We start from the raw sequence: 24,139 nt of genomic DNA on the forward strand, positions 1-24,139 counted from the left end.
TTCTCCAGGCAAGAACACTGGAATGGGTTGCCATTTCCTTCTCCAATGCATGAAAGTGAAAAGTGAAAGTGAAGTCGCTCAGTCATGTCCGACTCTTTGTGACCCCATGGACTGCAGCCTACCAGGCTCCTCTACCCATGGGATTTTCCAGGCAAGAGTACTGGAGTGAGGTAGTCCAGATTTATTGCTTACTGAATGAAGCTTTTCCCTTTGTCTTTCCCAGATTGATTTAACTTCTCAATAAATCCTTCTCCCCATTCCTGGGTATTTTTTGTTTATTCTTTGTACATTTTCTGTTTCTGTATTTTTAAAGTCTATGAATTTCTCTGGTTGAATAGAATGTCAGGTAGGCTGGAAACTGGCTTATTAATGTCAGGTTTCTCTTTTAGTAATATGGAGAAGGGCCAAAGTTTATGCACCCTTTGATGTTGCTATATTTATCTTGTCTTGTGTACCATTTGCATTTCACAGTTAATGGTGCTGGACTCGCCATGGCTACCTGTGACATCATTTTCCTGAATGGTGGGAAGCCAGCCAACTTTTTGGATCTTGGTGGTGGTGTAAAGGAATCTCAAGTATATCAAGCATTCAAATTACTCACAGCTGATCCTAAGGTAACTTCTCTTTTTGTAGGAGAGGTTTCATGGTGTAATGATTTCTCACCATAACGATCTGCCTTGTTCCTGATGCTGAGGATTAATAAGCCAGCACATGTATAATACTTTCCAGCCCCAGGTGCAAATACTGCCTTATATCACACTGGAATTCATGATGGCTTAAATCATCTGGGTAAAAGGCTTATAAGTACCCCTAGGATCTTACTTCAGGGCCTTTGTTTATAAAGTTCTGAGAGGTGGAAGGAAATTTTTTTAAAGTGTCATGCAAATAAAGAAATATTGGTTGACATGAAATATTTTTTGTGTGTACTTAACAATGAAGTGATTAGTTCTATGCTTATGTGAATTAGAAAGGACTGAGTCTCAGATTCCTTCCTCAAAGGTGCTGAGGTATTATAAGATTAAGACAGAAGAAAATTACAGGGTTATAATATTATGTATTACTGGGAAATGATGACCTCACATCCTTCTATATGCTTTTTAATTTTCATCTCTAATGATTACACATCTCATGTGTTACAGCTTGTAACATATGCTCTAAGTACATATAATGTTATTCCATGGGCATCCTTTCTTCTTAACTAGAATGTAGCTGTCTTGCTAGGTGCATAGTAGGTACTTGGTAAATACTTAATCAGTTCAAAGACCAGTATGATTTGCATCCATTGTAGCTATTCAGTTGTCTGTGATAAGATTTAGGTAGATATCATTATATAGAAAGGCTAATATTTTTTGAATATGTATTCAAATGTTGTCTGAACTTAATATGGAAACTTCCCATTCATAAGTAGACTGGCATTTTGGGCCTCCTGTGTATACAGTTTTGTCTTAGGTTAGTGGTATGCTTGTCTGTTTTCATTATGACTTAGTTGGTAACCTTACATTTTTGTTAAATCTTTTTCTTATAGTTAGCACACACACACATAAAATGGTTAAACATTATCAGTAACTTATCTGCATTTCTGCACTGCTGTTCAGAAATAGCAAAGTGACTGAAGTCCAAAGTCACTCAGCCATGAATTGTCCACAGGTGATTTTTCTGTTAACAGAAGCACCTTGTTTTCATTGGTTAAGTAGGGACATTAGCAGAGGCTCCCTAATCATTTATGAATTCATTTATCCCTCTTTTCTACTCCTTTCTAAGGGAAGAATCATTTTTATTGAAGAGATTTTCAAAGCAATTGAAATCTGTAAATACCATGTACATAATACATAGTTCTTTCAACTGCTTGAACCACAAAATACCCAGAGGACAAGCAACTGTAATAAAATACTGCACATTTAGTGTTGACTGGAATTCAGTGCTGAGCATTAAAGAGAGCCAGGAAGGATTAGATCTACCAGGACAATCATATTGCATTTTCTTTGGAGTATCTTTTCTTAGTGGCTGATCCTGAATTTTAATTTTATTAAAGTACAGAAAGGGAATGAAAAATCACTTGGAAAGCTTTTTTTTTTTAAACAATCTCTTAAAAAATGTTGACTTTTCCTATTTTCAAGTGCTGGGAGTATTTAAACTTTTTTGAGATTGGCTGTCATCTTGGGTAGATAAAGGTATGTGGGAGTTATTTTATTTTTCTCATGCTATATCAGGAAAATGAATGCTTGGCTCATCTCACAGTACATTTTCCAAATCTTGAAATTTCAAAGTCAGTTAAAAAGCATAGAAATGTAATGGGTATTTTCAATCCTGGCGTTGTTTCACAGATTTCAGGGAACAGAGGCTAAAAAATAGTATCGATGAATTGATTGGATCTTGCAAGGAAACTGGTTGTAATTTTGGCAGTAATTATTTCAAGTAGAACCCCATCCAGTTGCTCAGACTAGAGATTCCCCAGAGCCCAAAGCTAATTATTTCAAAGGTATTGATTTTCTTGTTAGATATAAGGATTAGTCAGTTGAATACACTAAAACTAAAAATAACAGAAGGCCCATTGTTGTTAAACTTAAATCAAGTGATAGTAGCAACTGCTTGTTTGTTATATGTACAAGCTAATTCTATTGATCAAGTAATAAACATGCTCATTCATAAAAATATTATGCATTGACATATATTTCCACTCATAACGTCTGCCATGGAGCTGAGACTTATATTTATTTCACTTGACTATTAGTCCAAATGCTGATTTTCATTGGGACCTAACCCAAGTACCTTTATAACTAATGTGTTCCTTATTTGTTTGTAGTATATGTAAAATGAAGTTCCTGTGCCAAACTGTTTAAAACAAGAATTTTTCCAAGATAGCGCACTTTCTAAACTGGATTCCCATGAAAAGTATCATTAAATATTTTATAATTCTCTTATTTTCCAGCGGGGCTTGAGATGAGAGAAAGGTAATAGAGTTTTTTCTGCTGGTGGTAGAATAGATAAGATCTCACCCTCATCATTTTAACTTATAAGATTCTAAACACAGGTGTTCTTAAAATCATAGGGAGTAAAATTGTTTTAGAAAGTAGAAGTAGGATTCTGTGCCAGTCTATAAAGAATTTGAGCACATTTAAAGGAGAAATACTATCAAGAATGTTAGCATTATGTTTTTATTTTCCTGAGTCGTGCTTTTGACTTTTGTTTTTAATTTTGAACTTAAAATTCCAAATGTATAAAAAATGAGTACAACATCATGTGGAGTATGTAGAACATATTGCATAAATGAATTAAAGGAAAAGATGGTTGTTATGAATCTCAACAGTAACCTCTGCTTTGTTGTCCAAAGTTAAGCCAGTTTATTGCCCTCTGGAGGCCTGATTTTGAAAAGCAGTAGCTTATGACTTGAGAAGTCTGTTATCTTGATTTTACTGTGCTTTCTGGTTTAGGTCCAATAGAGTCCAATATTCAAAGCCTTTTAGGAAGGAAATGTGCTATATAAGCACCAAATACTTGGAAGAGATTCTTAGTGGGGCTCAGGTGCCAGCCAGCCTGGGTTCCAATTCTGTCTTTAACATGTGTTGACTGTGGCACCTTGGGCATGTCATGTAACTTTTATGTGTCTTGGTTTCCTATTTTATAAAATAGAGATAGTAATAGTACTTATTACCTCAGAGAGTCACTTCATTGTATGAATTGAGATACATATATTTCCCATTTAAAGGGCAATGATTTCACGTGACAGTACTGTCTAAAAATTTTAATAAACTTTTATTAAAAGAATAGCTTTCATAAAGAACACTGGTCAAACTTACTATCTACATTGTAAGTAGATAGTTCAATGAATTATGACAAAGTGAACATATTTGTGGATCCTCTGACCACATCAAGATATAAGACATTCCCAGTGTTATGGACTGAATATGTTTTTTTATAATTTATATGTTGATATCCTACCCCTCAGTGTGATGGTGTGAGGAGCCCAGGCCTTTGGGCTATAATTAGATCATGAGAGTAGAACCTTCATGGGTGAGATTAGTTCCCTTATGAAAGAGATTCCCAGAGAGCCCTCTCACCCCTTCCTCGGTGTGAGGACATTGCTGGAAGATGGCCACCTGTGTACTAATTAGCGGCCACTGAATGTGCTGGTGACTTGATCTTGGACTTGCCAGCTTCCAGAATTGGGAGAAATGAATGCTTTTCAAACCACCCAGTCCATGGTCATTTGTCACAGCAGTTTGAATGCACTGGGACAGTCACTGTCACAGCAGTGCTTTATACCTCCGCACCATCTCCTTCAACCCTGCTTTCTTCCCAAAGCTAGTACTCTCCTAACTTCTACTGTCAAAGATTTGTATTGCCTGGTTTTGAGCATAATACAAATGGAATCATACAATGTATATACTTTTGTATTTGTCATCTTTCATTTGACTTTTTTTCTCAGATTCAATCATATTTTATGTAGTAGCGGTTCACTTACCCTTATTGCTGTATAGTATTCTATTGTATAACTTGACAAGAGCTTTTTTATGTCATCTTCTATTGATAGACATTTGTGTGATTCTCATTTTTTACTACTATGAATAATGTTGCTATGAACATAATCATACATGCCATTTGGAGCATATTTTTGTGGTGTATATGCTTGGATGTAGAATTTGTGGGCAATAGGGTATGCATATACTCAGTTTGAATGTGTACTACCAAACAGTTTTCTAAACATGCCATTTTACATTCTGATAGGCATGTGTGAGAAACCCTCACGAACATTTTTGTTATTCTGGTAGGCATGTGGTAGTATTTATTGTGGTTTAATGCCATTCCCTCATAACTAATCAGGATGAACACCTTTTCATGTGTTTATTAGCGATGTGAATATACTTTTAATTTCTGTCACCTCACGAATAAAGTAGACATGAAAATAATACCCCAATGCATTGTTTTATCATCATTTAAGATACATGTAAAGTACTTGGCAAACCTTTCTAAAGCATGATGAAAACTTTTAGTTTCTATGCTTTTTTCTTGAGTGTTCATTTTGATTATCATTTAAAGGCTTAGATTTAGAATTATTGAAACAGTGGGGAATAAATGGTTGTCTGCAGAAATGGGAGCTGTCTGAAGCAGTTCATTGATACCAGTGTTACTGCCTGGGTTGCTTTGAAATTGATGAAATGTGTAAGCAGTTTCAGTAGTGTGCAGTGATTCTCCCTCCAGACAGCCAAGGAAACACAGTTTAATAAAGGGAGGATTAAATTCATATTTTGGGAGAACCACAAAATACAGTTTGGTTTAAATTTGAGGAGAGGCCAGCTGGTTTAACTCTGTGGTAAGTACTTGAAAAGTCTTTAGAATTTGAGGCCAAGGATGTAAAACTGCATGCTGTATTTTTGATAAGGGGTTTGTGCAAATGCCATCAGTTGTTATATTTTGAAATTAATAACATACTAATGCCTCCTATATTGTTAATTATCATACAATTAGAGTTTATTTAGAAGCAAAACAAGATCCTCTTTTTCCCTTAAATACATGCTTATCCAGAGGCATGAAACAAAACTCATTTTATCATTTACCACTTATATTTGTTGAAATACCCTATCTGCAAGGGAATATTTCTTTTGGGAATTAATAGAATTCTTTTAGGGGTTTGTTTTCAGATATAAGGTCCAGTACTTTTTAAACATGAGCATTATTTTTGAAATGATTACTGTGCATTTCTATTCTTACAGGCCAGTTTGAAAACTAATTTTACTTTCATATAGAGTTGAGAAGCAGCCATTCTTTATAGTAATCACCTACCTGATAGCCTAGTCTGAAGAGAGTAAAAATGGTTTTGTGCTTCTGGATCCACAACCTTCATTTGGTTTCACCCCTTGTTTCACATTACCACTGTGCGTACACTGGAACATGGAAAACCATCCTCCCCGTGCTCATTTCTGCTCGCAGGGATTTTCCTATTGTCGTGAATTCATAAATGCTGACATTTGCTTTTCTTTTCCCGATGGCCATTTGACCCAAATTTCCAAGACTGTCTGGCTCTCCATGCCCAACTTATCTGCCAACACTTCCCAGTAAGAGCCAAGTCCTGGCAAAGGCAGTTGTTTATGAATCTTACACATGATCAGTATGTCTGATAGCTACCACATTTTCAAAGCATCTGTAATGTAACACTCTAAATAAATCTATTTTCATACTCCTTGCTGACATACTTTCAGAAATAAATAAAAAAATAAGATTTGTACTCTTTGCTCCACTTCTCAATATTCAGATTTTAATGTACCTGACTTTGTTTCATTGTAAGCGATTTAAAGAATTTAACAGATTTTGGGATATTTTAGTAAAATTTTATGATTAATCTCAGTATGCTCAGTAATTCATTATGAATCCTATATGGAGAGGCCTTTGTAGACTGTTAAAGAGAAATGGACCACTAGTCAAGTTGTAATATCATATAGGTTGGAAATAATATCTACTTTATTAAATGTTAGGAATTTTTTTATTCTTAATTTTATTGCATTGAGAAAGGAAGTAGTTGACCTTAGCAATTAGAAAATATAGAAAATAGTGTATATCCTAACAAGTTGAACAAATAATAGCTGAGATTAATGTCAGGCATCTCTGAATCTTAAGAATAATCTTAGGATGGTTGAATGATCAAGGCATCTGAAGGTTTTACTACTTTTATTTTTGAGGTATTGTTTTAGAATCCAGGGGCTACCCTGTTGGCTCAGACAGTAAAGAATCCATCTGCAATGCAGAAGACTTGGGTTTGATCCCTGGGTCAGGCAGATCCCCTGGAGAAGAGAATGGCTACCCACTCCAATATTCTTGCCTGAAAAGTTCTAGAGACAGAGGAACCTGACAGGTTACAGTCCATGGGGTCGCAGAGAGTCCGACATTACTGAGTGACTGTCACATTTAGAGTCCAAATTGCCCGGTAGAGGAAATCACTAGATGTGGAGAGTGAACTGAGTAAAATTATTCTGGAGAACAAGGTTAAGAACCTTTGAACTGTGAATACCTCTGGTTCCTCTGCTCTGCAGAAGTGAACTGTAGTCTGGTGGGATGAGCCCCAATGGGTTCAGGAGACTGAAGACACTGAATCCTCTTTCTTCTTCCTGTCATGCCGTGCGCCCCCACCCTGCCCCCCACTGCCAGAGAATTGGGAGTTACTGTCTCATTGTCTACTTCCTAAATGAGTAGCATGTCCATGTGGGCTTGCTGAAGAAATCGGCTTGACTTGGAGTGGATTTCTATGTAGTATGCCTTTTCCCCTAATTATTGAATTAGGGAAACATAAAACAGAAAAGTACAGAAATACACTAAATTTTATATATGTAAATGTCTTGATGAATAATATAGCATTTTTTACAAAACTATTTTCAGTAATATATAACTATTGTATAGTCTTTTCACTTTTTATGTGCTTTTTGCGTGTCTTAGTACAGTACTCAACATTTTCAGTGGCTAAACAGTGTACACTTGTATAGATATATGTTTACCTAAACAGTCCTCTGTTTGGTATTCAGGGTGTTTCCAACTTAATGTAATGCTGCTGTGAACCCCCATATATTCATAGCTTTAGAAACAGGTGAGATTTATTTACATAAGATGAACTTACAGAAGTATGAAGATGATTTGAGAGAATGGCACTGAAACGTGTATAATATCATATATGAAATGAGTTGCCAGTCCAGGTTCTATGCATGATGCTTGGGGCTGGTGCACTGGGCACTGGTGCACTGGGACCACCCAGAGGGATGGTATGGGGAGGGAGGAGGGAGGAGGGTTCAGGATGGGGAACACGTGTATACCTGTGGCAGATTCATGTTGCTATATGGCAAAACCAATACAATATTGTAAAGTTAAAAAATAAAAAAATTCAAAAAGAAGTATGAAGGTAAAGATGAATGCAGAGGTTAAGTTTTTCACACTTACTGCCAAATTATCTCAGTATTAGTTGAAGGAACATAGAGAGTTTTCATCAAATAAGTTTTCTTACATCCTGGCCATTGTTACTGTGACTCTTTACTGTCATGAGAAGTAACATTTTAAATTATTTTTCTTTTATTGAGTATTTTTATCACTTTTGTTATGATCTGCCTATTAATATATTTTGCCCAATTTTCCATTGTGATGTCACTCTTTTTCACATTTAAAATACAGGCATGTGTGCAGTTTTGAAAATCAAAGGAATGGGCTCTTTTATATATCTTGCCACACTTTTTTTCCATGTCTTTGAATTGGTCTATATAAATTTTTATTATTTCATTATATGTATGTCCTCCTGAAATAATATGAAGTGAGGCCATTTAATGCATGTTTTTTGGGGCTATTATTTACTTAGTTTTTCATGAAACTTTTAGTAAGTCTTTTTAAATTTGTTGCTTCTTGAATCACCATATTAAGGTACAGTTGTAAGTGGAAGCATGGTACTCCCAATCCCTCCAAATGTGACTTAAGGCAGGATGAATGTTGTGATTAAAATGGCATAGTTCTCTAGTTCTTAATAAGATTCTTAGTTATTTTCAAGGAATGTTTTTCAAAATATTGAAGGAATTTCATTGTAACCTAATATGCATTTTTTTCAACCAGGATTCTTCGTACAGTTGATCCCACTATCTGCAGGTTCAATATTTGCAAATTTGCATATGTGCTAAACTTTATTTGTGATCTTATAATCAGTGCTTTTTTCACAGTTCTTTGCAAAAATACACAGAATTTGAAAAATTTTAGTTATGTGGTACACTGTTCTCAGTGAATGTCAAACAAGTCAGCATTTTCCTTTATTTCAGTGCTCCTACAGTAAAAAGTATCATTTTCATAATGTATTTAGTGCCCCATTTTCATGTTTTTTTTGTCCTTTTTGGTGTGTGATTTTGCTGTTTAAAACAGACCCACATGTAGTGCTAAAATACTGTCTAGTGTGACCTGCCTTATAGAGAAAATACAACTTACATAAGGTTTCTTGAGCCATGATTTACAATGTTGTTGGCCAAAGTTACACAAAAAACAAGGTTATATATTGAAAGGTTGACAAAAATGTGACCAAAGGCTCTCAGGAACCTAACCCTATATTTCCCCTAGGAGCAATGGTTCAGTATTCACTAATTCAGTGTTCACTGCAACTTTAGACCATATTGCTCTGAATAATGTGAATTGCCTTTATAAAGTTTTAGATAATTAAGACAGCTCTTCAGAATTATTTGCTAGAGACCCTCCATTTTATCTTTTCTAAGAAAGGACATTTAGGAACTCCTACTATAAAATAAAACAAAAAACAAAATCTTTTCATAATTTGCATTTGTATGTTTCCTAAGGGAAGTATTTTGATTATGAGAAACTTTGAAATGTGTCATAAATGACTTTTGAGACATAGCAGCTTTATAACTTTGGATTAAGTGAATAAACCTTGAGAACATTTTAATTTAGTTTTCACGTTTCAGGTAAGGTGATTTCCTTACCTGTTTAAATCCCTTCACTTTATGCTTTTTGAAAGTTTTCTTTACATTTACAAAATTGATCATTTTTTACTTTTATAAATTTACCTTTCCTACTTAAAGTATAAAATTAAAAAAAAAAATGCCCGTAACTTTATTTCTATAACAGAACTGCTGTTACAGTTTGTTAAATTTTCTTCCAGCATTATCTATGCCTATCTTCTGTATAAGGTTATAACTAGAATGTTCTTCCTTTTGATGGCTTTTTTTTTATTAGTCCAATACTACATGATAAACATATTCTCATGTTATTAGTTGGTCTCTCTGCCCATGAATTTTACTAGCAATATTAATAATCAGCTTATTAAAGCTTCTTTTTACTTTAAAGATAATTTAAAGAAGCATTCTATTTAAAATCTTTTTCAGAAACTATATGAACTTTGTAAATCATATTTGCTAAATCAGAGTAAAGTATCATTGTAAATGCAATAGTAAAAAGCATAAAAAGCTTTATGGTACAAAACAAATTTTTATAACATCAAAAAAGAGAATTAGTATAATCCAAAACCACATTGGATACCTGTTCAGTGTTCTGTGCAATTACTACTTTCATGCACTGCTAATTTGAGTTTAATTATTTCAGAATTAATGGTGAATTGTTCATTAATATTTGATACAGTCATTCTGAATTGCCTGGACTTGAAATAACCTAAAAATCCTAGAGGTAGCCTAATGCCCTTTCCTGTTTACTCAGTTCAATATCTTCCTGATCTGCTTGCATGTATGCTCAGTCATGTCTGACTCTTTGTGACCCCATGGACTGTAAAGCCTGCTAGGCTCCTCTGTCAAGGGAATTTTCCAGGCAAAAATACTGGAGTGGGTTGCCATTTCGTACTCCAAGGGATTTTTCTCGAACCCACATTTCTTGCATCTCTTGTCTCCTGCATTGGCAGGTGAATTCTTTACCGCTGCACTTTACAATGAGTCTTTTTAGCTTCCTGATATCTTCATGTTATGTACAATTTAATAAGATGAAAGGGAGTTAAGAATGAGACTTGGTAGAAGTAGGAAAATAAACTCACCTTTATCTTTTAGTGCTTTTTTGTTGGGGGGGGCAGGATTCCCTAATGAATTATTTTGCTTAAGAACTTCCATGAGAATCCATTGATTTCTATTTGCATTCTCTGTAAAGGAATAAGACACCTCAGGCAAACTTCTAAAATAGGTGTTTTTTAAAATCTTTATCACCCTCATCAGATATCACATTGGTGATAATTTGTCCCAATTTCCCTTTTCTATATGATATTTACAGTTATAGTTCTCACCAGTCAATAATCTCCTTTATTCATTCATTTCTCTTAGGTCTCATAAAATTACCTTGAAATATTCTTTTTTCCCCCTCCCACTTCTTACTGATTATGCAGTAAACTTTCCATTTGCTCATATTCTTTATAAATAGCTAAAAATACAGTCTCCTTGAGTTTTTTTTCAGTCCATAGTTTTGTTCAACTATTATTATATTTTCATTATTTCTAGCCACCCATCTCACGTGTAGAACATAGTAAGTTCTCCAAAAATGTATTTTCAGAGCAAGTTCATATCGACAATTCATATTTGTTTCCATATGCATCATATAGCCAGATGTTCTCAGTCTGAAAGAAGAGCATAATGAATTCAATGAGTTGTCTTTCTGAAATAATTCATTTCCTAAACTGGATGCTAATGTCGTGTGCTTGGTGAGACTTTAATCAGAAAGGGCTGCCTGATAAGGACCATAATCTAGAACTAGACTTTGTCCTACAAGATCAAGTAAATGATGGAAGGAAGGAACTCATTTCAGAGGGTGGGATGAGGCTTTATCCAGCTGCCAGATGCAGGAGAATAGTTGGTTTTACAGGGAAGATTGTGAGGGTGGGTAGCAGATCTTACCTGAAAGCAGCATGTTAGTAGAAGACAACAAGAGTACAAACATAGGGAGGCAATTCCTAAGTAGTATTTAAGGTGTTCTATTAACAGGTAGCTATTTCCACAGTTCACAGGCCATAGTGCAGGGATCAGATGCCATTCATGCACAATACCTTTTAAATAGAAGCTTGGTTGTAGGGAGACTAGCCTACCAGGCACATAGCTAAGGCAAGAACTCAGCTAGAAGTACAAGTCAGAATGTCAACCATGAGGTTGGCAAAGGCTCATCCAACAGTAAGAGTGACTTTATTGAAGAGGGAGATATCCCCAGCCTGTTGGAAGCAGGTCTTCAAAGATCCCTTCTGAAGTCAAGACTTGTTCCTAAGACCATAGAATGACTAAGCTGGACTGTTCAGAAATGTCAGCCAAACAGGAATATACTGTGTCTACATTGGGGGTGGAGGAGAGAAGGGATTTTGTACTCTGATAATCCAGATGGAGATATCTTATGGTTTAAAGCAAGTATCCCACCAAAAGCAATTGACATTTCAGCAAAATTATTTCAGGTTAAAACAGAAAAAAAGGGAATATATTGTGTCTATGTGCCAGGCATTCCTCTGGGCACTAAAGATAACGTAGTTATTGAAACAGAGTCTTACTTTCTTGGAGCTGCCATTTTAGAGGTAATAAATAGATAAGTGAGTGAATTCACAGCCCAATGAATGAATAAGTCCATAATATAGAGCAAATACCTTATATATTATGTGATGATATTCAACTAATTTGAAAAATAAAATTGAAAGGGTGCCCTGAAAATGCTAGGAGGTTTTTTTTTTTTTTTTTTTTTTAAATAGATTGATAGGTTTGTCCAAGAAAGCCTCTAGGTACATTTACCTTGGAGAACAAAATGCTGTAGCTGTTACATGAGTTGTGATCTAGGTTTGTGATGATGTATTTGCTGCTAAAGAGGGAGGCTCTTCTGCATCTACATCCATTGGAGTTGCCCTCCTTTCCTTTATCTTTACTCACTACTTCTTTGCCAAAGTGTTCTAATCAACATTTCTTGCTTTATTATGGATCTAAAACAAGATTTTGTTCACTTGAATACTTTATGCTGCAACTTTAATAATTTGGGTGGCAACTCTCTTGCAATTAGAGGTCCTTTGTGAACATCGATTGATATTTTATCTACATGTCTAGGACCCTCTCCTGGGATGCTCTTTTTACCACCTTTGAGGTCTTATGAAGAAGAGCACTTCGAACACTTGTATTAGTTAGCATTCCCAATGGACATCTGGCACAAATCCTAGTTAATTATTTTTCTTCCAGCTTATCTGTGAGTTCTTTCATTAATCGTTACATGTAAGCATTCTGGACACATTCCTTTTTTCTCAGTTAGAGCTCCAGTAGAATATTTTTTGAGCACACATTTAGGTGTCTGCTCAGAGGCCTTAGGATCATAAACTGTGAACAGAAAATCCATTTGGAGCTTTAACCCATGACATTCTAGATTCACTTGCTCGTTAATCCCAAGCAGTACATTTTGAGAAGAGAAGGAGACTTAAGTGACTTAGAATCTTCACTATGTCAGTGTGGTCCAAGAATATAGGCACTTGGGTAGTAGTGTGGCAGGGAAACGTCCAACTCATACTGTATTTAGATGATTTCAGATGTTTTTCTGTGTTTTGTAATCTGTGATTAGTTGTTTTACTTTATAAATGGAGCTTCTTCATGAAGATGAATTTCCAGATAGCTAATCCAAATGCTCACAGTGTTAAGCATGTTCCAAAGAAGAGATGTTTGATACTCAAAGGAGGAGAGTAAAAGAAGCAAAGCTAAAAAATAAAAAAGCCAAGAAACATGAAAAGATGTTTTACTGAAAGAATAGATTCAGTCATTCCATTTTTTATCTCCAAGTATAGCATTAAAACACTACCTATTGAAAGGTGTATCAGTTTATCAAACAATGCATAATATCTTAGGAAGGATAACTGGACAGAAATTAGAGCCTCATCATCATAAAAAAAATCTATTATTCTTTTCCCATCATGTTTTCTCATGATTCTTTTTCTTGTTCCTTTAAGGATTCTTCTCCTGTTCCCTGTGGTCTTGGGAATGCCATCAAATTCAGTGCCTCCTCTGATGCTCTTTGTCTCTGCTGGGATCCTCTCTTCCCCACTCCTGCCCATGGGGTATCCTTAACTAGGAGTAGGCCACTTGCTTTACTGAATCCCTGAAAGCAGAGAAGTGATACCCTAGCACAGGCCCCTCAGTCTAATCAGCTTTCCTCCTAAAACTCATGGAAAAGGCCATCTGTCTCTGGGATCATGAATGAAAACAATGTGGCTGGAATTGTGGTGTGCCCTCCTACCTGGTAAAAGTCTGAGTAAGATTCAGGAGCAAACCTTCATGATGGAGACTCCCTCGGCCTTAGGACCTAATTCCTACATAGCCTGTTTTCTGTAACTCAGTGATTCTCAAAGTGGTTGACCCAGCGGAAGTAGTGTCACCTAGAACCTTTTTAGAAATGTAAATTCTTGGTCCCATTCAAGCCTGTTGTATCAAAAACTCTGGGGTGGGGCCCAGTACTGTGTTTTAATAAGTCTTTCTGGTGATTGTCATGTTTCCCTAAATTTGAGAATGATGACTATTATGATTCTGCAGCTTCTCTTTACTTCTTTGAGCTGCTCGCCCTTTCCTAGCTATGGGCCAAATCATTTTTTCCCCCCTTTGAATTAGATTTCATTTTATGACACTAACAACCAGCAAGTCTGCTTAATATACCATACCTTTAAAATTCTCACCAGACTTGAGAGCTTGTCCCAGAATTCTCTTGTGCCATATACTGGCCCTGGGCCCATTTCTGTTAACACTTCTATTTAGTTCTTTCCCCATGCACTCTACACCCCCATGTATTTTAACTTTTTAGCCTCTTATTTTTATGTCAGAATCTATGTGAAACTCAGAGAAATTTTATCAATCCTAAAGTGACTTTTCTATCCAAATGAGCATTAAGGATAATCTCCTAGTTGATAGGTAAAATTCATCAACTGGGATTGTAAATGCATTTTTCTGAAAATCAACTCCCTTGTGGAGAACTTTTCTTTCTCTTCTCTCTGAGAGTAGAATACAGCAACAAGTTGTGTAATTTTCAAGTGACTTTCTATAAACTTTATGAAATCACCTAATCTTGAGCTCAGTCATTGAAGAAAATCTAATTCATTTTTGTCCCGATTAAGTTACCATCAGCTACTTCTTTTCACAAGAGATTTCCTTTCCTATTATTGTTCTTTGTGCCTTTAATCTCTCTTGGTACTTTTCTTCTTCTCTCTCAATTTGTAAGTGTTTTGTTGTGATTCAGTCTTCTGTCTATTCTTGTTACAAAATACAACCTTCATTTGCTGTATGGGTTCCTAGTGCTCTTTGGGGAAAAGGGAAATGGTCAGATCTTTCAGTATTTGACAAAATTGTAATGTAGAGTGTTTCAAGATGGAGATGTTGAATCGAGTTTTATGTTTAGTCAAGAAAATGGATCCATGATGGAATGTGACATGAGGAAGGTCTTTACTGAGTTTTCTTTTGGTTTACATGGGATGTGAAAAAAGTCACTTCAAACTACGATATAATGTTGCTGTATCTTGATGTCTCTTTGTGAAAACTCCTTTTACAAAAATTCTTTGATCAGAGAATAGGCATATAACTTTTCCATACCATTGGATAAATCATCTTTATGTCAACCATCTTTGGAGAATTGAAATTTACCTGCTTTTTTAAAAAATTTGTATGTTCAATGTCATGGTGAAACCTTGTTGCTGATTCTTCCACCCATAAGGTTGTCACCATGAGTGCTTATGTTATTGAGTGTTCATGTTTCTCTTAGAGAGTGGATTAGGCAAGAAATGGGGTAAGAAATGGCCTTCCTTAGACAAGAAATGGGCTTCCTTGGTGGTTCAGTTGCTAAAGAATCCATCTGCCATTCAGGAGACCGCCTGCAATGCAATCTGCCATTCAGAATCCACCTACCATTCAGGAGACTTGGGTTGGATTCCTGGGTCAGAAAGATCCCCTGGAGAAAGAAATGGCAACCCACTCCAGTATTCTGGCCTGGGAAATCCCATGGACAGAGGAGGAACCTGGTAGCCTACAGTCCATGAGGTCGCAAAAGTCAGACATGACATAGTGACTAAACCACCACCAACAGGTCATGAGCTAAGTTTTATTCCTCTTTATGATTCCCATATATCTCTAGCTCACTGCAACCACTACATGGTGGAGTCACAATCCATGTACAGGTGAGGCTCTAAAGACAGTTCATAAGGCAAAAATACAATCAAAATTAGCTTTGAAAGTCCTTTAAGTTACCCGTATATCTTAATATCTGTAAGCACTAGAGTCCCTGTAGTGTGGTGAAATGCCCATCCATTGAGCGTTTGGGAGTGAGCAATGAATCTCAGTCCCTCCCATCTCCCTCAGGGACTCAGGTCCTTTGAATGAAATGGCAGTGGGGTCACCCACTAGATTTTACTCATGGATTTCAACTCTTTCTCACTTACTTATTCTATCCCCATGCCTGTAAAGGCAGATTCATATAAATTAAATGTGTTTATGATGTGACTTTTTGGTGTATGAGATGAGATTAAACAAGCTGGGGAAGGTATGAAGAGAGAAGTGAAAAACAAGAGCCAAGAAGTTGTTTCAGGGTGTTCTTGTCAAGCATGTTAAACCCAACTAGAAGGGTCATCTGTGTGGTCATTAAGAGCTTATACTTGATCAGCAGGCAGAGTTCAACTGAGATTCAGTTCTGTCAGTTCCCAGCTATGTGACCTTGGGCAAACTGATTCACCTTTCTGTGCTTGCCATTTAATCCATAAAGTGAGGTTGATAATCTGTGGTACTAGATGAAATAACACATGAAGTACTTTTAGCCTGGAACTTTCAGCAGTCATTCCACGAGGGCAGTGCCAGTGGTGGCTATCCTCAGGCAGTGGTTGCTGTGGTGGTCATTAATATAATGGGGTAGTTGGCCCCTGTTATGTAGATGAATTCCATCAGAATCACTTGGAATGGAGACAGACTGAGGCTGCAGGAATTTTTAAGTTCTCCTCGTGAGTCCACAGTGCATACAATTTTAGAAAGAATGATGGAGAAGGCAATGTTGTGGGAATGTGAGCTAACTAGCAGATACAAGGGAGTTTGAGTGCATTTTCAGATTCAGGAATCATTCAGGAATGATAAGAAGTTGTTCTGGTCTTAGAAGCCTCTTTAAGTTAATCCCAAGAAAATGCCCTTGACTATTCCGTAAGACTAAATTCAGAGCTAGAACCAGTTACCCTGGATTTTCTGAGCTTAGTATTATTTATAATAACCCTCCCCCCCAATAAAAATAGCCATCAGTTTCAGTTTTCTCTCTTTTTGTTTCCATTGCTAAAGCTTCCAAACATACTGGCTCATACCATCTGAAGTCATCAGGTTTAGTGAATAGTCTAGCTTGATGGCTACATTGCTTAGAAGAATGTTATGAGGCAAACCTGGTCCCTTATGTGAATGTGGACATGACTCTTGATCTCTTAGAATCAACAAAACATTTAGGGTTAAAATTGGATTTATAAAGTATGTATAAATAAGTACACATAAATTGAATCCCATTGAAATCAAGTAAATGGGTAAAATGACCTTTGCATTGAGACAGAGGGAGAAAATGTATATTCAAGTTATATAGTTCTCAGGGAGATTTTTCTGTACCATAATCATTGAAGTTATCCTTCCAGACAGTATTTGTGTTTTTTAACTATGTGGACTTTTAAAATGGAAAAAAAGCCTATTATAAAGGAGTAGATGAAGGCAGTGCATGTGCACAGCATATCAGAGTTGGTGATGGACCTGGAATAACGCTTCCTTTGTGGCTCAATGGTAAAGAATCTGCCTACCAATGCAGAAGATGTAGATTCCATTCTTAGGTCAGGAAGATCCCCTGGAGAAGGAAATGGCAGCTCACTCCCGTATTCTTGCCTGGGAAATTGCATGGACATTGGAGCCTGGTGGACTACAGTCCATGTGGTCCTGAGAGAGCTGGACACAAGAGATTAAACAACAACAAAACAGCAAACAGATGGAAGCAGTGCGTTGGCACAGCATATCAAAGTTGGTGATGGACTTGGAATAATTCATGCTTAGCAAATCACTTAATGCAAAGATTTTGGACCAGAGGCCTGTCTTTTTATTACAGATTTATAATAGGACAAATTGCAGTGAGCTGGCAAGTTCCAGGACCTCCTTGGAATTGCTGGTTCCCACTGCTTTCTGTTGGTCATTCTCTTGAACTCTTCTCTGGGGGACAGTGCTCTCTTAATTGTGGCAGATTCACCTTTATCAGAACTTGCAAGTCCAAAGCTTCTGTGACATGGAAGAGAAACTCAAAAAATGTTTCTCTTCCCACCGTTAAAAGGATGAAAAATAACTCAGTTTTGGTATTTACATATGAAAGAAATTTTCATTGGTGAGTTCTTAATGTCTGAAGTTAGCTATTGTTGGTATTATTTTTCTTCTTTCTTTTTGACTAATATACAGTAGACTTAACTAAATTCTCATGTTCTGTCAGGGGTTCATTTCCAACCCATGACTTCGGCGCTCAAGGTAATAGTCTCGAAGATGTTTTGTCCATTATGCATCCCATTTACTTCCATAGCACTAATACAAACAGCATGAGTATTAGGACTTTAGTACTTGTGTTTTTATTCACTGCTTGGTGGCACACTTCCTCCTTTTCCAGCTCTTATCTTTTCAGACCTGGAAAGGAATAGTGTTTGGCACTGGGTGTGCTTGCCTTATTACTGTCAAGGGTGAGCAAGTCTGAGGACAGGGAAGGCAGAGCTCATTATGTGTGAGTTTTAAGGAACACAGAGCTCAAAAGAGATGAAGTTCCAATCCACAAGCCCCTATCTCTTACCCTTCCTAGGCCTGGGATAGGGCTTTCCTGAGGGAGAAATCTCGCAAGTGGAAAAGGACCCAAGAACTGCGAATGACCTGGATGCTTGCATGAGGGCATCAAAACAAAGAAACAGACATATAGTAAAGGTAAATTAAAGGACACCTACATTAAGCCAGTAAAATCTTGTGTTTAAATTTGATTTTAAGAGAATCTTCTTTAAAAATCTGTTTTAAAACTTTCTGTGTAACAGTATTTTAGAATTGGGTGAGACCTTCTAAATATGATAAAAGCAGTATCTTAAGGCGAGTTAAATTTGAGCAAATATAGGATGATTTGGCATGTTTTCCTGAATGGGAGCCAAACCTGTTATAGTCACCCAGCAAATCAAGTCTTTCTTCATCTTTGTTAGCTTAGTTAGAAATCAATCTTAGTTAGGAATCATCTTAGTTTTAGAAATCAATAGAAAGAAACCAGTAAAACCATAGCAAATAAGCTGCCTGTTTGGGCTTTGTTTTGAGATATTGCAACACAACATTCCTGTCTTCAGTGTAGAGAAAATATAAATTCTAAGAATTTTAGTTTTCAACACTTCCCAAATCTCTCATAATTTCTTTGGGCCATGTAGTCTTAAAATGTTGCCATTTTCTGTCATTAAGGATGTCAGCAGTAGCCCCCTTTAGAGACGAGCATACAGGCCTGACAGTCACTATGGACTCTTGTTCCATTTACTTTGTAATTTGTTCCAATTACAAATGGTTATAACTAAACGCCATTCACAACTTTAATGTGCTTAGCAAGTCCAGACTGGTCCCGCCGCTACTCAGAAATTTATTCTGTAGAAAACAGCCTTATGTCTTTTCCATACAAAATCTTTTTAAAATGAAGTTGGGTCAAAACTCAAAACTCACCCCCAAATAAAGTGTGCAATGTCTGTTCTTACACAGTTTGTACTTTGTAGTTAAGGTTCTTAATGAGCACCTGGGAACTTGGTGTAGAAGGCTTTTTCTTTTTGTAAACAATGTTTAAAACATACCTTTTAACAGTCATTCTTTTTGGAGTCATAAATTAATTTACACATCACTAATACTTTTTTAAAAAGCTTGAATTAAGTGTCTGAGAGATTTATTTCATTTTCTAAATAACTGTTCCATAGTTTAATCTGTGGTCAGTATGGAGTATTTGGAATACAGAAAAGCACACAAAATAAAATAAAATCACTCATGATATCTTAGCTCAGAGATAGCTATTATTTAAATTTGGCCTGTCTGCTTCCAGTGTTTTCTTTTTACTTCTTGTGTAAATACGTACATATTTTAAATTAAATTGGAGTCATACTGCTTTTTCCACATAATAGGATACTGAAATCATTTTACCACATCATTAATTTTTTTCCTACAACAAGAATTTTAACATGTGTGTTATATTCCATTGTGTGAATATATCCTTATATTTTTAGACCTTTCCCTATTAAAACATTTAGCCAGTTTCCTATTTTTTGATGTCACCATAATGTGATCATCTTTTATAATTTTGTGGTATTATTTTGTGCATGGAATTGGAATTACAGTGTCCTTTTCTTCCCCTTCAGAGACATGGGACTATATTAAATATATTTTTTAAATTAATTATTTATGTTTGTGCTGGGTCTTTGTTGCTGTGCTGGCTTTTCTCTAATTGCGATAAGCAGGGCCTAACTCAATAGTTGTGATGCACAGGCTTCTCATTACGGTGGCTTCCCTTGTTGCTGAGCACAAGCTCCAGGGTGCACTGGACTTCAGTAGTTCTGGCACATGCGCTTAGTTGCTTCTGGCCATGTAGGGTTTTTCTGGAACAGGGACCAAACCCATGTCTCCAACATTGGCAGGCAGATTCTTTACCCGTGAGCCACCAGAGAAGCCCCTAAATGTTTCTTTTTTAAAAATTCTACACTTAAATATGAAATAATTTTATTTTTGTTGTCCCTCCTTAAAATGATAGTCTGAGAAGTTCGTTAATTGAGCTTGGTTGGCTTTCTTTGTTCACTGAATGAAGTATTTTACTAAATTATCCCACATGTTAAATGAAAACTGATTAACAAATAGATGCTTAGATATTAACAGATGTCTTCAGGAGGTCTACATATAATTAGAGGAAATAAATCTTACTCTGATAGTGACAGTTTGGTAAAAACAAATTATTATCAAGGGCATTTCATTGTAAGACAATCCAATAAATATAATATGTGTTAAAAGTCACATAAAAATCTAGTGTATCTTGTAATAAATATGTGGCTATCCGATTTTAGATCTGATAGTAAATATATGATACTTTGTGGTTGCTATAGACTGCCTCCAGTAAGAAAAGAAACACAATCCTTTCTATAAATAATTATTTTCTTAAACTATAATAGTAGAATATGAACATGGGCATTTTCTAGATTTTACCTTTTCCATATATCGAAGAGATGAATACTACTGAGTTCAAATTGCATCAAATTAAAGTCCAGGAAACAGCTTTTTTGCTATGTTCTTATTGGACTCATTTTATAAATTTTCATGGATGGACAAAGTAGGTAATTGAAATGAAACTCAGCTTGATTTTTTTCAGTGATACTATTAATTTGTAATGTAACATTGAATTACTTTCACTTATTTTGTATATTTTAAACCAAGGCCCTCAGGTACTATAAAGACATGGAATTTCTTTTTTAATTGGTAGCATTATGATGATTTTGTAAGTATTCATGTGTGTGTGTCTGTGTTTTTACTGTTTTCTTTAATCACATTATGGCCTCTGGAGGAACAAGTTTCTTACATGTACTTGTTCCTCCTAACTGCTGTAAGGAGGAAGAAAGCCATGAATCAGATTTGTTTCATTAACATACATTTTGTTTGTCAGTATCTTGGTGGATGGAATCACAGTATCCAGTTAAAAGATTTGAGAGCCCAGACTTAGTACGGTCCCTTTTGAAGGTCCTGCCTGAGAATAACAAGAGGCCAAGATTCTCCCTCAAAGCTGTCTATATTAGCTTTCTTTCTTGTCCTGTTCATCATCATAATTTCTACCCAGACCTCTTCTTCTGTATTCAGCCCCAGAAAAGGCAGGACCAGTATAGAGCAGACCATTTGCTGAGTAAATACCATATGGTCTCTGTCTCTCTGTCTGCCTTTTCTGTGACTGTGGAACAGTGAAGTTTCTGCCTTCAGTGGAGTAGTAACTTAAGAAACTTGGATTTAGTGCTTTGGAGTGGTGTACAGGGGAGAGAGACATTAGATAATGTTCTAATGCCATCGACCTAATCGGGATAAAGAAGCCCCCAACACAGTCATTTGTATGATTTAGAAGCTCTTACCGCAGTTAATAATAGAGGTCACATTGCCTTTCCTTACTTTGTTGGCATACTGTCCCATCATTGGCCTTTTGTGGCCACCTCATACTCAAGGCCAAGAGACTTCAGACTTCCCTGGGTGCTCTGGCCAAAAGTCATTTCTATACCATCCTAAAATAGCACACCGGCACTATGATTTTTAATAATTATTGCTAGAACAATTCTCATCTTAGAAAATACACAAAAGCAAACATGCACAATAGATGAAGACCACCCAGATCCCAACACTGTTAGCATCATGTTGGATTTTCTTCAACTTTTCTTATCACAATGATTCATGCTTCAGAGAGTAATGTCCTGACCTCCCTTTTTACACAACCCAACACCCTCCCAGTCTGTAGGCCTCTGTGTAACAAAGGAATGAAGTATTTCAGATCTGCAACAGCTGTGCTTGGGAAGAGCTCTCCATTCTTCAGTGTGTCAGGTAGGGATGGCATTGGGCCTGTGTACAGATATCTCAAAGATAGTCATTAAAAATACTTGGGTGTTTTAGAGAAAATCATGTAAATGAAAATAGTAAATACAGTTATAGACTCAACAGAAGCAGAAAGCTGAGGCAGCAGCTCAAGTATAAGAAACTCATTATATCCACATCTTTAGTTAACTTGGGCCTGAGAAAACCACGTGAAATGTGAAAGAATTCATTGACGTTTCTTACTCAAACTGTGCCATTCTTTTTGTTTTCTTTTCTTTATTGAATTTAGCCACATTCCACTTCCCAGATTATTTCAGATTTACATGTGGACTCTGTACTTAAACTTGTTGGGTCAGTGGTAAAGTTTGAATTGAGAAAGTTAATTCCCTGGACACCATACACAATTTTTTTTTTTTTTTTTAACCGAGATGCTTCTGGACATCTTGAGGCCTATGTAAAGGCTGTTTTCACTTCAGGACACCCTGCATTTGGATCTCTTAAGATCTCATGTCCAGGTGGATTCCCCATTGACTCTCCTTGAGACCTGCTATGTGATGACAGCAACCACAGATCTGTCATGTCTCTTGTTTGGCTCCCATTGCTCTCAGGATATAGTTCCCAGCACCCACTGTGACTTACAAGGCTCCATGTGACCCAGCTCTCCAGGCCAGCTCCTGGCCTTTTATCTATTTGGTTTAATTTGGTCACTGTCCTCCTCTCTCTTTCTGGAATGTATGAGCACCTCTCCATCTTTGGAACTTTACCTGGGCTGTTCTTTGTGCCCCAAGCTCTTTCCCTTTCATGTTTTTCTTTCTTCTAGTCACTTCTTATGTCTCATCCTAAATGTTGTTATGCAGAAAGCTTTCCACAAACCCCTCAGACCTCGTTGAAGCCAAGGGTATTACCAGTTATGATTTCTTAAATCATACTCTACTGCTTTTCAGTTATGGAGTTGTGTTGGTGATTTGTATTCAATTCTGTTACAGTTATCCACTGCTTCCTAACAAACCACCACCACCTCCCCCAGCACCCAGTGTAGTGGCTTTAAATAGCAGCTTATTCTTATTTCTTCTGGTTCTGTGGGGTATCTGGGCTCAGCTGGGTGGTCTTGCTTGGATTATGTCATGAAGCTGCACACAGTGGTGGCTGGGGCTGGAGCCACATTAAGGTTCCTCAGGGCTGGAAGTTCTTAGTCGCTTTCTCACCTGTCTGGGACCTCACTGCTCCTTGATCCCTCTCTTTTCTTCCTCTCCACATAAGACCTCATCTCTCCATGTGGTCTGGCTTTTCATGGTGGTCTCAATATGATTTTGTTGATGACTGGCTTCCAGGAGGCAGGAAATGGATGTTGCCAGGGCAGGACTAGTACTGTGTCAGTTCTGCCATATTCTGTTAGTCTGAAAAATCACAGGTCCTGTTCAGATTCAAGGAGGGTAGAGAAATAGACCCTGTTTCTTAATGTGGGAGTAGCAGAATCACATTATACATGGTGGGAGATGCCACTTCACCGTTTTTGGAGACTGCCCAACCTCCACTGTTCAACTATGAAGTCAAAGTCCAGCTGCTGCTGCTACTAAGTCACTTCAGTCGTGTCCGACTCTGTGCGACCCCACAGACGACAGCCCACCAGGCTCCGCCGTCCCTGGGATTCTTGAGGCAAGAACACTGGAGTGGGTTGCCATTTCCTTCTCCAATGCATGAAAGTGAAAAGTAAAAGTGAAGTCGCTCAGTCGTGTCTGACTCTTTGCGACTCCATGAACTGAAGCCTACCAGGCTCCTCCGTCCATAGGATTTTCCAGGCAAGAGTACAAAGTCTAGGTCTTACACTATATTGGCACTAGTAGGTGCTGAAAATATGTTTTTGAGCAAATAAATGAGTAATAACTCCAGAGAAAAGTCTTGGATAAATATGAGACCAGGAAACAAATCTCAGTAATTCAGATCTCTTGGCTCTTCCTGAGTTGAACTCCATTTTCAACCTGCCCCATGCTCTATCTTTTAGAATTTGTCAGCATTCAGCATGCTTTTATGTTATACATTTGCCCCTCATGTAGGGGCAAATTAATAGAAACATTTCCACTTGGCTGAACAACTGCTTTCTA

At 36.8% G+C, this 24,139-nt stretch overlaps 1 protein-coding gene across 3 annotated transcripts in view; it reads left to right on the forward strand.

The window, feature by feature from the left end:
* Nucleotides 1–24,139, forward strand: part of SUCLG2 (succinate-CoA ligase GDP-forming subunit beta) — a 273,645-nt gene that overhangs the window by 167,366 nt on the left and 82,140 nt on the right. For all 3 annotated transcript variants that reach the window (XM_061396438.1, XM_061396439.1, XM_061396440.1), the window contains one exon: nt 472–614. In XM_061396438.1, coding sequence (XP_061252422.1) covers nt 472–614 — 143 coding nt within the window. The remainder of the gene's footprint in view (nt 1–471; nt 615–24,139) is intronic.

This window comes from Bos javanicus, chromosome 22 (genome assembly GCF_032452875.1).
Source record: "Bos javanicus breed banteng chromosome 22, ARS-OSU_banteng_1.0, whole genome shotgun sequence".
NCBI lineage: Eukaryota > Metazoa > Chordata > Mammalia > Artiodactyla > Bovidae > Bos > Bos javanicus.